The sequence below is a fragment of the Botryllus schlosseri genome, chromosome 10 (assembly GCF_051294905.1).
Source record: "Botryllus schlosseri isolate E-star chromosome 10, Bs_hap1, whole genome shotgun sequence".
Lineage (NCBI taxonomy): Eukaryota > Metazoa > Chordata > Ascidiacea > Stolidobranchia > Styelidae > Botryllus > Botryllus schlosseri.
In genome coordinates, this window is record NC_137245.1 from 27,955,676 (window position 1) to 27,969,933 (window position 14,258).

General features: G+C 40.0%; 1 protein-coding gene across 1 annotated transcript; it reads right to left on the reverse strand.

The window, feature by feature from the left end:
• Positions 1 to 362: 362 nt before the first annotated feature.
• Positions 363 to 13,577, reverse strand: LOC145448312 (signal peptide peptidase-like). The gene is made up of 10 exons (XM_080326689.1): positions 13,420 to 13,577; positions 11,927 to 12,016; positions 11,679 to 11,777; positions 8,591 to 8,673; positions 7,832 to 7,920; positions 7,686 to 7,771; positions 6,959 to 7,142; positions 2,930 to 3,050; positions 2,289 to 2,477; positions 363 to 775 (listed from the first exon to the last, which is right to left on the reverse strand). Exons 1-10 carry the CDS (start codon positions 13,537 to 13,539, stop codon positions 721 to 723), a joined length of 1,116 nt encoding a protein of 371 aa, XP_080182815.1. The 5' UTR covers positions 13,540 to 13,577; the 3' UTR covers positions 363 to 720.
• Between the last annotated feature and the right edge of the window lie 681 nt (positions 13,578 to 14,258).

A 14,258-nucleotide genomic window follows, 5' to 3' on the forward strand; every position in this document is an offset into this window, starting at 1 on the left:
GCCTAGGTGGGTGTCTGATGTTAACTAGTTATATATAGGTCTACTACTGTTGTGCCAAGACAAATCATGGGGAGTCGCAACGAAATCTTGAAATAAGAGTATGGGCGATTCTCCATACAACTCCGCCAATAACAAGGGTCTTTAACCCGCAATATCAGTTCCTTCGCATCATTGTGAAGGCCCCAATGGCCTACGTCGGGAGAGGGCATAGAAACCGTGACCAATATAATGATAAGATGAATGGGCAAAACTGACCAATACCACGGCACAACGTACTTGGAGGAGTTCGCTCCGTCGGTGCCTCTGGCTAGCCTATGACTTCGTATTACAGGTATAACATCCTATCTTTTCAAACCATCAAATCACGACGCACATCTTTCAATATAATACATACTCTGCTCAAAAGAAAAATAGAACAATCCATATATCCACTTTACGACATTCAGCCGTGACACAATACACAACACGGTACACACAAAGGCAGACACTCGTTTAGCCGACAATTGAAACGATAATAATCTCCTAAAAATTTCACCGGGCAAGTCACCATTCCTGACCGCACACTCCATCAAAAGCTCATTCGCAAACTTATGAAATGTTGGAATTAGGGCAGTCATGCTTGGACAGATTGTGCACATAATTTGTGCAAACTCTCACGATAACATCAATCGCCTCGAATAGCAAACCACCTTCAAACAAATATCATAAAAATTGCACTTTTCAATCGGATTTCTTTTCAGATTCCTTTTCCTCAGTTTCCGGAACATCAGAGTATCTGTAAAACAGGACATCTCTCACATATCTGTATTGAGACATTCAACTATACAACAAGTAGACTTGGACGACGAGGTAATTCTAGTTGTCAATTACGATAATTAGAGCGAAATGCTGGAAATATAATTATTGAAATTTTTCTATGCGCTAATTCCAATTCTAATCAAATTTCTGGTTTTCCTGAAAATGAGACACGAAAACTGTATCTTGCGAAACGAGCCAAACTCGCTGCACAGACATTTGTCATTCTCGTGCTCATGAGAAGTCCGATTTGATATGGACTAAACATGATTTTGTTGCATCTCTTTCCAATCAATTTCCAAGTTCCCATGAATTGAGTAATTTTAAGCGTATGTTGAAAAAACTTTGGCTATAATTCCAATCATAATGAAATTTTGAAAATGACTGTAGCTGAAATTCTAATTTAATTCTGAAAAAACTGTATACCTATCATTCTAATTTTAATCTAATTTCGAGAAACTGTATAGCAGGGTTGTAATGACTCGACTCACGATCTTCTGATGACTCGACTTGACTCGAGTCATTTTCTCAATATATGAAAATAACTCAACTCGAGTCAATCTGTGTATTGACTCAACTTGACTCGAGTCATTTTCTCAAAATACGGAAATAACTCAACTCGAGTCAATCTGTTTATTGACTCGACTTGGACTCGAGTCATTGCGCATGACTCGAACCAAGTCATATGACTCGAGACTCAGACGGCCAAGACCGAGATTTCACTGTAATTTCGAAGGACAGTTAAGTAACCACACTATTGGGATTTCGTCTATTGGTACTGGCGTTTGACAATGTGACCTGAAACTGTTAAAAACGAGGGAAATTAGTATATTATAAATGCGAACAATTCCATATCACCAAACAGAGTTATAAAAAGTGGGTTTAACAAGACTTTAACTGGAAACTGACCAATCAACACGATGACTTGGACTCGAGTCATAATACCATCACTCGGACTCGACCCTCTGCTCGCTGACTTGGACTCGGTGGTGAATTGAAAATGACTCGACTTGACTCGAGTCAAAACTATTAACTTGCGACTCGAAGCCTTGTGACTTGGTTACAACCCTGCTGTATAGCCATTAGCCATAACTCTAATTCTAATCCAATTTCGAAAAGAAACGTGCAGCTGCAGATATTATTCTGATTTAATTTTGACAAATACTGTGTAGCTCTAACAATAATTATAATCCAATTTTGAAGTAAAAATGTGTAGCGTAGGTATAATTCCAACCTAAGTTTGAAAAATACGTGTAGCTATCATTCTAATAGTATTTTGTAATTTTGAAAAAAAATGCAGCAAAAATTCTCATTCAATTTTTATCAAAAAACGTAGCTAAAATTTTAATTTTAAATTAATTTTCAATAAACTGCAGCTATAAGAGTAATACAATTTTGAAAAAAAACCATGTACCTATAATCCTTATTCTAATCCAATTTTGCAAAGCTGAAAGTTATCCAGTTGTTCAACGCTAATTAAAAAAATATCTCACTTCAGCATGGTGTTGAGGTCTCCCTTGACGAGCGCTGTGAGAAGCGGCACCCCCAGACAGGCGGGGACCAGATAGAGGAGGGCCGGCTGCGGGTGCTGGAATACGATCATGACCACCATGGTCATAATGAGACCGAGAATGTAGGCGATGAATCCAGAGTAGAAGTACGTGTGTTTGTTACGGTTCAAGCTGTAATAAAAAGAAATATGGTCACATAGTCAGCGTTGCTACTCAATTAGAAGTAACACCGTGAATTTTTACTACAATACAAGTAGAACTGTACAAGTAGCAATTTCAAAGACGCGTCAAAACTACTTTCGTTGAAACGGAAAATGTACAGTATCCAAGTCAGTAATCCAGACCTGGAAAACTGAAAATGTCTATTTCACATGGTCTTTATGACTGATAAAAGCAATGACAACTTACCCCAAAACCGATCCAGAGTTTTCAAAATTAAATTTCAAAGAAAAAAATGTATGAGCAAAGGTTGAAACAGCCTAAGACAGTAATTATAGACAGAACGCTAAACTTGCTGGGGTAACTCTGAAAAGTAGAATTACATCCCTACTGACCAGACCGCCCTTGATATCCATCGAAAATATTCACCGATTTCATAGCAGGGAACGGACGAAAACAGTTACCTGATATCAAATCGCAGTAAAAGTGCGATGAAGATTCCTGGAATTACGATATCCCCGAGTCCGAGCATCGCGAAATTCTTGCCGAATATTCCTCGGATCAGGAAGTCTTGCGGAAAAACCACTGGAACACCATAAAGAGAGTTAAAGGTTGTTTGTTACCAACCCTCCTAGAGACTGAGGTGGTCAAAGTAATCGTTCGTTGATATTTGAGAGGAAGTTGCATCATAAATTTCTTGTGTAGAAATTTGTAAGTAGAATACAAGTATTTAGGACTAGTTTTGCCTGAAAACTGAATCTGTCACACAGAAGTGGAAGTAGTCAAAAAAATTAAATAAAAAAAATATATAGAAATAGACATTTACAAAAGCACAACTAACAATTTCCAGGTCAGTAAGAAAGTACCGTAATTTTTCATGTATAATACGGCCCCAACCCCCTATGTATAATATGCACCCTGAAAATGGCATGTAGATTTTGGCAAAAAGCCTGTATACCCATTAGGGTTGTTCAAAATTTGGAAAATGTTTGGAATTCTGCGTGTCCATCGCTTATTCTTTAGATTATTGTTAAAAAACAATAATGGGATTGAAAGAAGCTCCCAGGAAAGCCGCTAACATTTGTCTAAATGCGTTTGAAAGTCGTTGTTGAAGAGTGGGCGGGCAACCGACAGCAGAGGCGGGCAATCACGAAACCACGGTTCTTGATTGGGTAATCGGCTAAGCTTCACTGATTACTGCAACAGCTGACTCGGATTCGGAAGCTACGCTTTACTAAATTGAAAGTCTGTTTTGCTGAGGTAGAGTCTGTTAGTAGCGGCTGTGGTTCTGTACAAGCGCGTTGTGTGTTGATGAGTCATTAGTAGTACTGTAACACGTGTTCTTTGAATGCTTCACAGTCGATAGCAGTAGTTTATGCTTTGGAGCAACAATAGTGCAGTCATGGCAGAGGCAAAACGGCGAAAGATTGCACACATGCCGCAGCGAAGAACAAGATCCAAATCTGAGCAGTACTTGGTCGGATATACTTGCGATTACATCTGTGGCTCGAGATTACCTACTATACGAGAAGTAATGAGTTACTTGCTGCATCTGAAAGAGCATTGTCCTCAGTCAACCCCTACTCATGAACTATGTACTGTGGTGGTGGATGATGTAATGACAGTGTGGAAAATGGCGAGAATTGCGACAATGCAGAAATCACATGTGGTGCGATCACTTCAAAACCTGCACGAAAGATGGCGTGATCTGAAGAAGAATCCGAAACAGGAAAGTGATCCCAAGGGTAAGAGGAGAAAATTCACTGATGATTTGGACAAGCTGTGGGATATTGGAAGTAGAGATGCCATACAACAATAAACAATGACATTTATCTATCACATGAAAGAAAGCTTGAAGACATTGCATTTTATGAAGATCAAAGGCAATCTCGCCAGTCAATAATGTTGGGAAGAGACAAAATTCTGGCTAAAGACCTCAAAAAGAAAACAGCAGCCATTGCAGATCAAACTGTTGAAAACGTTTCACACGACTCAAGTTGTGACTATGTTGTTTTAGCATCATCGTCATCTTCAAAAGAGGGTGACAGTTTGAGTTCAAGTTCTGACTATGATGCTGATGTTGGACTTGGCACCTCGACCCAATCCATTAAACTGATGGCACCTAAAAATATTATGAAAAATACGCATGTTTCCCAAGCTCTGGATCGATTGCAAGTAACTGACAACGATGCAACGATGCTGATGGGAGCATTTATTAAGGCTTGTGGAGGAGATATAGCCATGTTCTCCCTGTCAAGATCTTCAACGAAGAGAGCCAGGGAAACAAATCGCCTGGAAATATCTCAGGACATTTTGGAAAAATTTGCCGAAAATAGACCACAGCATGTTGCCATTCATTGGGATGGAAAGCTCACAGAGGATAGATTAGGAAATCGATATGAAGCTTTGTCAATTGTTCTATCTTGTCAACCTCAATACTCGGAAGGAAAACTACTTGGAATTCAGAAGATACAAAATGCGGCAGGTCAGACACAAGCTGAAACTACTTTCGACATAATTAAAAAGTGGGATATACAAGATGCTCTAACAGCTAACAGCAAGCAACAGCGGCTGGAAGAAGGGTGCAGCGAAGATCCTTGAGGACCTTCTAGGAAAGAAGGTTTTTTACCATGCGTGTCGGCACCATGTGTATGAGCTAGTAGTCAAAGACGTCTGGAAATGTTTATTTGGAAAAGCAACAACCGGACCAGAGAACACATGGTTTGCCCACCTTAAGAAGAGCTGGAGCAGTCTTGACAGAAAACAGCAATTCAAGACTCTGACTATTCCTATATGCTTTAAAGAATGAGCAGCAATGACAGTTGAGAACTTCAAGCTACTACTCGCCAGAAAAGATTTCTTCACACGGGATGACTACAAACAATGTGTGACTAATGCTCTTGCTCTTCTCGGTGCAGATGGAGATATACATCATCACAAACCTGGTGCAACACACCATGCAAGGTGGATGGGCACAATTCTGTATGCTCAGAAGATGTTCATGTGGGCTGATCAGTTACATTACAAATCTGAAGAAGTGGAACTGCTGCATCGCTTCAATTTATTTTTAGTTCTCTTCTATATCCCTGCCTGGGTTGCTTCCAGCATCGGTCGTGATGCAGCCGGTAATGACTTGAGATTCATCCAGGACATGTTGAGTTACAAGGAACATGATGAACAAGTTTCCAAAGCTGCTTCACAAAAGCTTTAAAAGCTTGACTGGTATATCGTGGAGGAAACCGCTGTATATGCCTTGTTTTCGCCGAGTGAAAGCAATGAAACCCGAGAAAATATGGCAAAGACGCTCCTACAGGTAGAGCGAACTTCAAGTTTCAGGAGAGGCCCGCCCTCGTTGAATGCAACTGTACGCATCAACAAGGACACTACTTTGTCTGATTTTATTGGGCCACAGTCGTGGTACATATTTGATGTTTTTGAATGCTCTGGGGCGTGGCTAGCTCAACCGGTTGATGTTTGGCACTTATCAGATTCCTACACCAGAATGAGCTCCTACATCAGTTCTGTCAAAGTCGTTGATGATGCCGCAGAACGAGGTGCAAAGCTAAGCACAGACTATGCTGCAATCTTGACTGACAATGAACAACAAAGAGACAGTCTGCTTCAAGCTGTGGAACAGCATAGGAAGACAGTTGGAGACAGCAGGAAGTCAACTCTAATCAAAAGCCTGTAATCTGCAACTTGTGCCTGACAATGCAACACTGATCTGCAACGTACTTTTTTAATGTCTTTTGTAAATAGTGCTTTTCGCCTTCATTCAATTGTGAATAAAAAGTGTAATATGCGTTTGTTTATGGGTGAGACGTCGACCAGTCATAACAAGTACTACTGAGATGTTGACTCCTGGTGGTAAATTTTTGAGTTTCACTCACTGTCAGTAACTTTTGGAAAGGTAGCAATATGCATGCATCTAGTTTATTCGTATCTCAACTAGCGAGAGCACCTGTGCAATACATAGCACTTTCTGCAGGTAGATATTAACTTAGGTGGTTGCGATGTTGTACTATGGACTCTTGGTGACAACATTAACAAAGGCAATATATCATGTCTGTAATGCCACCAACAGAAACGACTGTACAACAGCACGCAAAAATCGTTACCAGCAGTGTTCACAAAGTCGGTCTTTCAGCCAATCATTAGCTTATTATTACCGGTTTCAACCAATCAGGATTAATGGCTTCTCTTTGCCCGCCCACTTCATCGATTCCCCGCCCACTCGCCGACGGCTACTTTCAAACGCATTTAGACAAATGTTAGCGGCTCTCCTGCGAGCTTCTTTCAAGCCCATTATTGTTTTTTAACAATAATCTACAGAATAAGCGATGGACACGCAGAATTCCAAACATTTTCCAAATTTTGAACAACCCTAATACCCATGTATAGTATGCGCCCAGCACGAGCAGTACATGCGTAAAAAAAAGTTATAATGGAACAGCCTTAATCAGTAAAAATAAGTAAACACATTACGCGATTACCTTTGATGGGTGCGTTGAAGTTCTTTGCCACCGAAATCATGACGTTTGTCCCAAACACCCAAAAAATATCGTAGAAGAAGAGCCCAGAGAGCAGAATGCACCCCGTACCGATGCTGCTCAACTGCAAAAGCTCCACCCCGTTGATTGCAAACGCCAGACCCAGGACATTGTTGGCGATCCAATGCTGGAAGATTACACAGAAAATTGAGCGAACTACATTAAAACTTGAACAAAATACTGCATTTTCACGACGTGCAACTAAAACAAGAACTGCTCACTTTTTAAAATGTACAATTGAAACTGGAACACCTCGCTTTTCACAATCATCAATAGACCTAGCACTCAACTATTCAAAATGTACTAGGACTAAGCACTTTTGTAAAACACACAATCAAAACTGGGACTACCCACTTTTCAAAATGAGCAACTAGAACTAGAGCTAATCAATCTTGAAAACTTAGAAGCAGAAGCAATGATGCTGTGCATACAGTACTTCTACCATATTAGCCTACAAATACAGTTAGTATTAAAGGCCTAGTTTTGCGCAAAAAACTGAAAACTTTTTAGCGGAAGTGGTCCAAAATCATAACCACTCGAGAAAGTAGCGCAAGCAGGCCAAATTATTTGAGCAGGTACATAAAAAAACGCTTTTAAGCAGACATATTGCCAACTACAATGCATATGCAAATACAGCGATACCAGAATATTTATAGACGTAAATTCTTACTTTCTGCAGAGCGTACCACACCGATATAGCGGCGCAAACAGCCACAGCCACCAGGTCGCGACGATCGAATTTCTGGTTCAACCACTCTGAGGGAGAAAAAACAAAAATGAATGACAAAAATAACATGAAAAAACGCCCAAACGTACCCTCTTTGCCCTCGTCCTCGCCTTCTGTCAATTGAATGTGGTACGAGGAGTTGGGGAACGTAGCCGGGATGCAGGACACAATTGCTGGGCTGTCATATGGAGAAAAATAGAACATTAGACTCACAATTACAAAAAATAATGCCTGCTTGTACTACTAAACTAATAGTGCCAGGCCGAGTGCCTGAGTGATTCAATTCTAAATCAAGTATTAGGATTAGAGTGGCAAGGAGCGTATCATTTCAGTACGTACAGATTATATCTCGCTACTCGACAAGTTAGAATTAATACTCGATTCAGATTTGAGTTCTCCAATCATTGTCCAGAATGTCCACAGCCCTACTTACACAGCCCTCTATTAACATAGAATTTAGGTAGAAATACTTTTTACCAATTTTGAATTTCAAAAGTAGACAGAGGTTTGTGGATAACATTGCGTTACATTTAGGAGGGAAATGATATCATAACCACGCGAAACAGGCATTTTCAGTTTTCTAGGTCGAGATTACAGACATTTTTACTCGCTTGGAATGCGCAAGTATGTTTTGCCAACTTGCAATTATTTACTTGAGCAGTTATGATTTCCAGGTAATTTCACTTCTATCAGACAGTTTTCACTAGTTGAGGCAAAACTAGGCCCGAAACGCTAACCTTTCCACTTCGTAATCTCTAGAATGGAAATTTACTATACTTTCTCTACTTTGAAATCATCATAAGAATAATGTGAAACGACTACATTGACCAGCTCTGCAAAACACTCACCGAAGAACGTGGACCGTCGCAAAAATTCCTAGTACGAGGAAATAAATTCCGATCAGGATGTTGATGTATTCTTTGGAGAAGACCTTGAAATTCAAAAATGTGACATAATCACACCCACAGTTGCAAGACTAGAAAATTTCCGGTTTGGACAACTAGAGAATTTCCAAATTAGATTAGAATTTGAATTAACTGTATTTGAAAAGCTCGTAACTTGAATTAACTTCCGGATTAGATCGTAATGAAACAAAAATCGAGTTGAGTTCACATTAATTTCACCAAGCTTGGCTCGTTTTGCACAATACTGTTCTCCTGGAGCATTTTCAGGAAAATTCGAAATTAGGATGCATCTAAAATGAGAACATAAAGAGACATTTCACATATTAGAATACCGTAAACCGGGGTAACTTTGGACAGTTTTCAACAATTCCGCTTTGTATCATGGAAATGCGAGGGTGTAGGGGAGACAAGTTTTGTGTTTTTCAGGAGTCATGAAGCAAAGATTAGAATATCCTAATCCAAAATCTTCATGGTCATAAATAAGTACCTTATTTTTGCAAATTATCCGTGCCCAAAGTTACTCCTGCATGTGGGGTAACTTTGGATAATGTAGTTTTTTGTATGCCTCTACACTCTATTGTTTATGAAACCTCGTAAATGAGGCTTATTTGGTAAGAGTTGATGAGAGCATTGGCTAAAACTGAAACAAAATAGTGTATGTCTGGCCTATTGCGTGATTTTTACCTAATCCCGCCCCCCCCCCCCCTCATGCCATCACCAATTGGGCCTTATAAATAACATATGGTGATAAGGGGTATCCCATTGGCAGTGTCAGCAATCGACAGCAAACATTAGGCATTAAGCATGTTACCGTGATTTATTGCCGATTTCAAATATATTACTGTTCTTTAAAATATACACTTTCCCTTTCCTATGTCCTCTGATGGATATATTTGTGTTAATTTACGATATCTCATATTCAGCAGGCACATCTTTAGGAGTATGTGATAAGTTTTTGAAGTAGCTTACACCCGATTACAATCTCTCAGCTCATTGCCTACCCGTTTTTTCATATTTTGGCAAACTCTTAATTTATTAACCTTCTCATTCCATTTTAAAAAGCCACCAGGCCGGCCATAAGGAATATAGTTGACGATACACTTTGACACAGATGAAGCAGCCACTTTCCAGAGCTCTAAATATCACATTTCCACTGTCCAAAGTTACCCCTTTCTGATAAAATTTGACGGTGTAACTTTGGACATGACCAGAGGTGGTCAGTAACGAAGTAGGCCTACTTCTACTTTTTCAAAGTACTCAAGTAGTTTTCCTCTACTTCTGGTACTTACTCCAGTAGATCTGACTTTCGCTACTTCTACTTCATAATATTTTGTGATCTACTTACTTACTTTTCGCTATTTTCAGTTTATTAAGTAGAAGTAGTTCAATCTTCCAATTAGGAAGATAGCCTGAGGAATTTCGGGGCTGTTTTCACGGAGTATCAACATTTAATTTTCATAAAAGTTGAGTAAAGCCCAGAATTTTCGTCACGCTTCGCGCGCAGTGGATACGGCGTTACCAGTATGATTTCACGGAAGTATCGATGTAGAATTTAGGTAGCGGGTTGGCGTGGTTCCGTTCACACAGGAATATCCAGAACTAGATATCTAGATATTCCCGCGTTCACACCACATTGTCGCCCTTCGCCCATATGAAATAATTCATCACAGTATATATGGCTCATCATAACGTGTGAAACTGATGTTTCGCAATCTAGCATTTACTTGTCATATCGTAATCTAGCATGTCCATGGCGCGTCCTAACCTGGAAAAGTGGACTCTGACTTTTTTCAGCTTTACACCTGTTTTAGCATACCGCCTTTGAAACTGTCTGGACTAAAGGCATGACAAACGTGTTCCGCTTTTAGGAGTAGTATTTACGTTTCATTTTGAATTCCTAGTATCATATACTTTGAGTTATGATTAATATCAGTTCTTTTGTCTGGATAACATACATGTTGAAGTATAAAAGCAAGTGTGGTAATGCCTTTGATTTCCGGAAATAAAGCTACACAATATGGTATTTTTACGGTCCACCATATTTTTTATTAACGTTTACTAATTGCGCAAAGTGTTTACACCGTATCCTATACAACTTCTCTGTATTGCTCTTCGACTAATAACTACGGACCTTATAATATGGGGGATGGCGCCATACCACGCTATTTTCTAAAACATGCTGTTAGAGAAAACAGAAGATAAGTATCGCATTTCCATACCAATCCTATCATTTTCATCCCATGATGTGGAAGAATGCTTATGTTATCGAAAATTGGATGCCTGCTGATATGCATCAATATGAATCAAGCTCGTCACCTTTCGCAGCTTAATTTGCACCTTTTTGCAATCCATGTGAACGAATTAGGATCATTTTCACAACTACTTACTTACTCGAGTACTTTTAAAGTCAGTCAATTCTACTTCTACTTCAAGTAGTTTTAGGGTGCTTATGGAAGAAGTACTTCTACTTGTACTTGAGTAGATTTTTTCGTCGCTACTTCTACTTCTACTTCAGTAGCTTTCTTGACTACTTTAACCACCTCTGGACATCACATTTTCATGTATTGATCTAAGGGTGAGCCCACAGAGATTTTTGCCATGGATTAAGACTGCTCAGAGGTATCTGCTGCCAAGTTTTGAATCTATGAATCACATCTATGTTTGGTTGTAAGAAGTTTAATGGCCATCAATTTTAATGAAATTGACCTCCGCCATTAATTTATCAATATTGGGTCAAGTTTATCTGGTAGTGAAATGAATCCACCTTTTATTGAGACTGCTTGTGGTAAGACTACTTGTGGTACTGTTGCCTCATGAAAAAGAATTGGACATCCAGCGGCTACCCTTTTCCATCAATAACCGTTCAAATCTTTTACTGCTTAGTGTCCAAAGTTACCCTTAAGTCCAAAGTTACCCCGGTTTACGGTACTACCATTGCGTTGTATTCAGTTTAAATAGACAGCTAGAATTATTTAGTTCACCAGAAGTATCTAGTTTCCGAGTCTGATTGTAGGACTGAAATTTTCTTTACCTGGAAAAAAACATAAATTCCGAAGAGCAAACCGCTGGCGACGATTGGAAATCTCGCTGCATCGCTTCTTGTGATCGTTTCAGGCTTTTCGCCGCTCTCCTGCAAAATTCAGCCGCTCAATGTCTAGGTTCCATTCATTACGTGGCAACTCGTTAATCATAGACTTCTGACATAGCACCATAACAGACAAAAGCTTGTTTCCAAACATAAGAGAAATTCAATTATTTGAAATCGACAAAATAATATACCTTTTGTTTATCCTGATACTTGACGGACCTGAAAGAGCCGTAGAATATCGGAACCAGAGCCATCACAACGAGACTCACGTACGCCACCGCCTGTTGATATGAATCAAGTTCCAGATCATGATGTAATGGCTATTGGGAATCAAGTATCAATTCTAATGATTCTAGTTGAGTATGGAGAGATGATTTTTTTTTTAAATTATTCGCTCCTTTGCCACAGTTAATTTATCAACGGGAATTATATAGTTCCGATGCTATTTTTCACTGTTGAAAATTTAAAACCTCAATTGGTTGAAACGCAGCCAATATGGTTGCCAGTGAACCCGTCCCTCGGTGAACCCGTCCCGTGAACCCGTCCCTCGGTGAACCCGTCCCTCGGTGAACCCGTCCCTCGATGAACTCGGCCATCGGTGAATTCCGCCCTCGGGAAATTTTGAAATTAAGTGTATTAACAAGTATTATTATGAATTATTAAACTAATAATGTCATTATCAACTGATTTGTCGATCTTGCAAGGAGGTCAGGGCATGCGTAGATCACGCAGTCACGGAGTGATCAGATCACGTGATCACGATTGCGTGGTCGGCTCATTGTTGAATTGACTTGGCGAGGGGCGGTCGTGCGACGTTCGACTTCCTCGTATCTCTTCATGACATCGCATTGGGTCTTATCGCATTGTATATTGTGTGTGACTTGTTCAGATGAAAAATATATCCCAACGATTGTTATTGCTCACATATCAACCACGCGTGGTCTGCTCGTTATTGCAACTGTAGGTTGAGGTGGGGTGTTAGGGTTGGGTAGGGTGGGGGGTGGGGAGACATTAGGGTTCGGGGAGTGGGACATTGGGTTCGGGTAGGATACTAGGGTTGGGGTAGGGGGGATATTAGGGTTGGTGGAGGTGGGATATTAGGGTTAGGATATTAGGGTTGCCGGAGGTGGGATATTAGGGTTGGGGAGGGGGGGATATTAGGGTTGGGGTAGGATATTAGGGTTGCCAGAGGTGAGATATTAGGGTTAGGATATTAGGGTTGCCGGAGGTGGGATATTAGGGTTAGGGTTAGGATATTAGGGTTGCTGGAGGTGGGATATTAGGGTTGCCGGTAGGGGGACATTAGGGTTGGGGTAGGATATTAGGGTTGCTGGAGGTGGGATATTAGGGTTGCCGGAGGTGGGATATTAGGGTTGCCGGTAAATACAAAATTTCCCGAGGGCGGAATTCACCGATGGCCGAGTTCATCGAGGGCCGGGTTCACCGTGGGACGGGTTCACCGTGGGACGGGTTCACCGAGGGACGGGTTCACCGAGGGACGGGTTCACGGGACGGGTTCACCGAGGGACGGGTTCACTGGTAATCGCAAATATCACATTCAAGACTCTTGGTAAATTGGCCGATCAAATGATTCATAACATACAGCAGACTGGCGACTATCATCAACTTGAATATTGTATTCAAGAATAAAATATTGAACTTAAAGACAGCATCAAGCACCAACCTGGCCTTCCGGAGTCGAGGGCTCTTTAGCTGTGATATTTTCCTTTTCACCGATGGTTTCATTTACAAAGTCTGTGAGAACTTGAGAGACCTTCTCCGCAACTGTTTCTGACTCGGCCATGATTTACTGCAGTTCAATAACTATATATACTGGTCATTAATATAGAAGATCAAGTTTGCATTGTCAATTTCCATTGGACAGAGTAAGTCAAATTCAACATAATATCACTAAAAATTTGTAGTCTGATTTGCAATATAATGTAGACAGGGACAACAAGATAATAATTTGTCTAATTAGCCTAATTAAATAGAAATACTATAGTAATCTAATTGCAATCTGTAAAAATTTCTTATGCTCTATAATTTCAATTCTAACCAATTTCTGGTTTTCCTGAAAATGCTACAGAACTGTGTCTTACGAACTGAGCCAAGCTTGGTGTACGGACATTCGCAATTTTCGCGCTTATGACTATGAGGATGAACTCTGATTTGAAACGAACTTAACTTGATGTTTCTCTTCTTTCCAATTAGGAACATGATTCAATTTGCAAATTTTCGCTATCAGTAATTCCGATCGTAGTCTATATTTTGAAAAAAATGTGTAACTATAATTCTAATTCTAATCTAATTTGGAAAAACTAAGAACTGTTTATCTATTAGAGCGGGCTCCTACGTATAATGACACGACTCAGTAATTTTGTAATAAATGCGAGTATAGTACATTTTCAAGACTACTGAGCGACGTGAGCGTATGAACATAACATAAATAATGCCATACTATTCGTTTAGTGAGCTTGACCTACAATCTGCGTATCTCAATCAGATATCACGATAACGGGT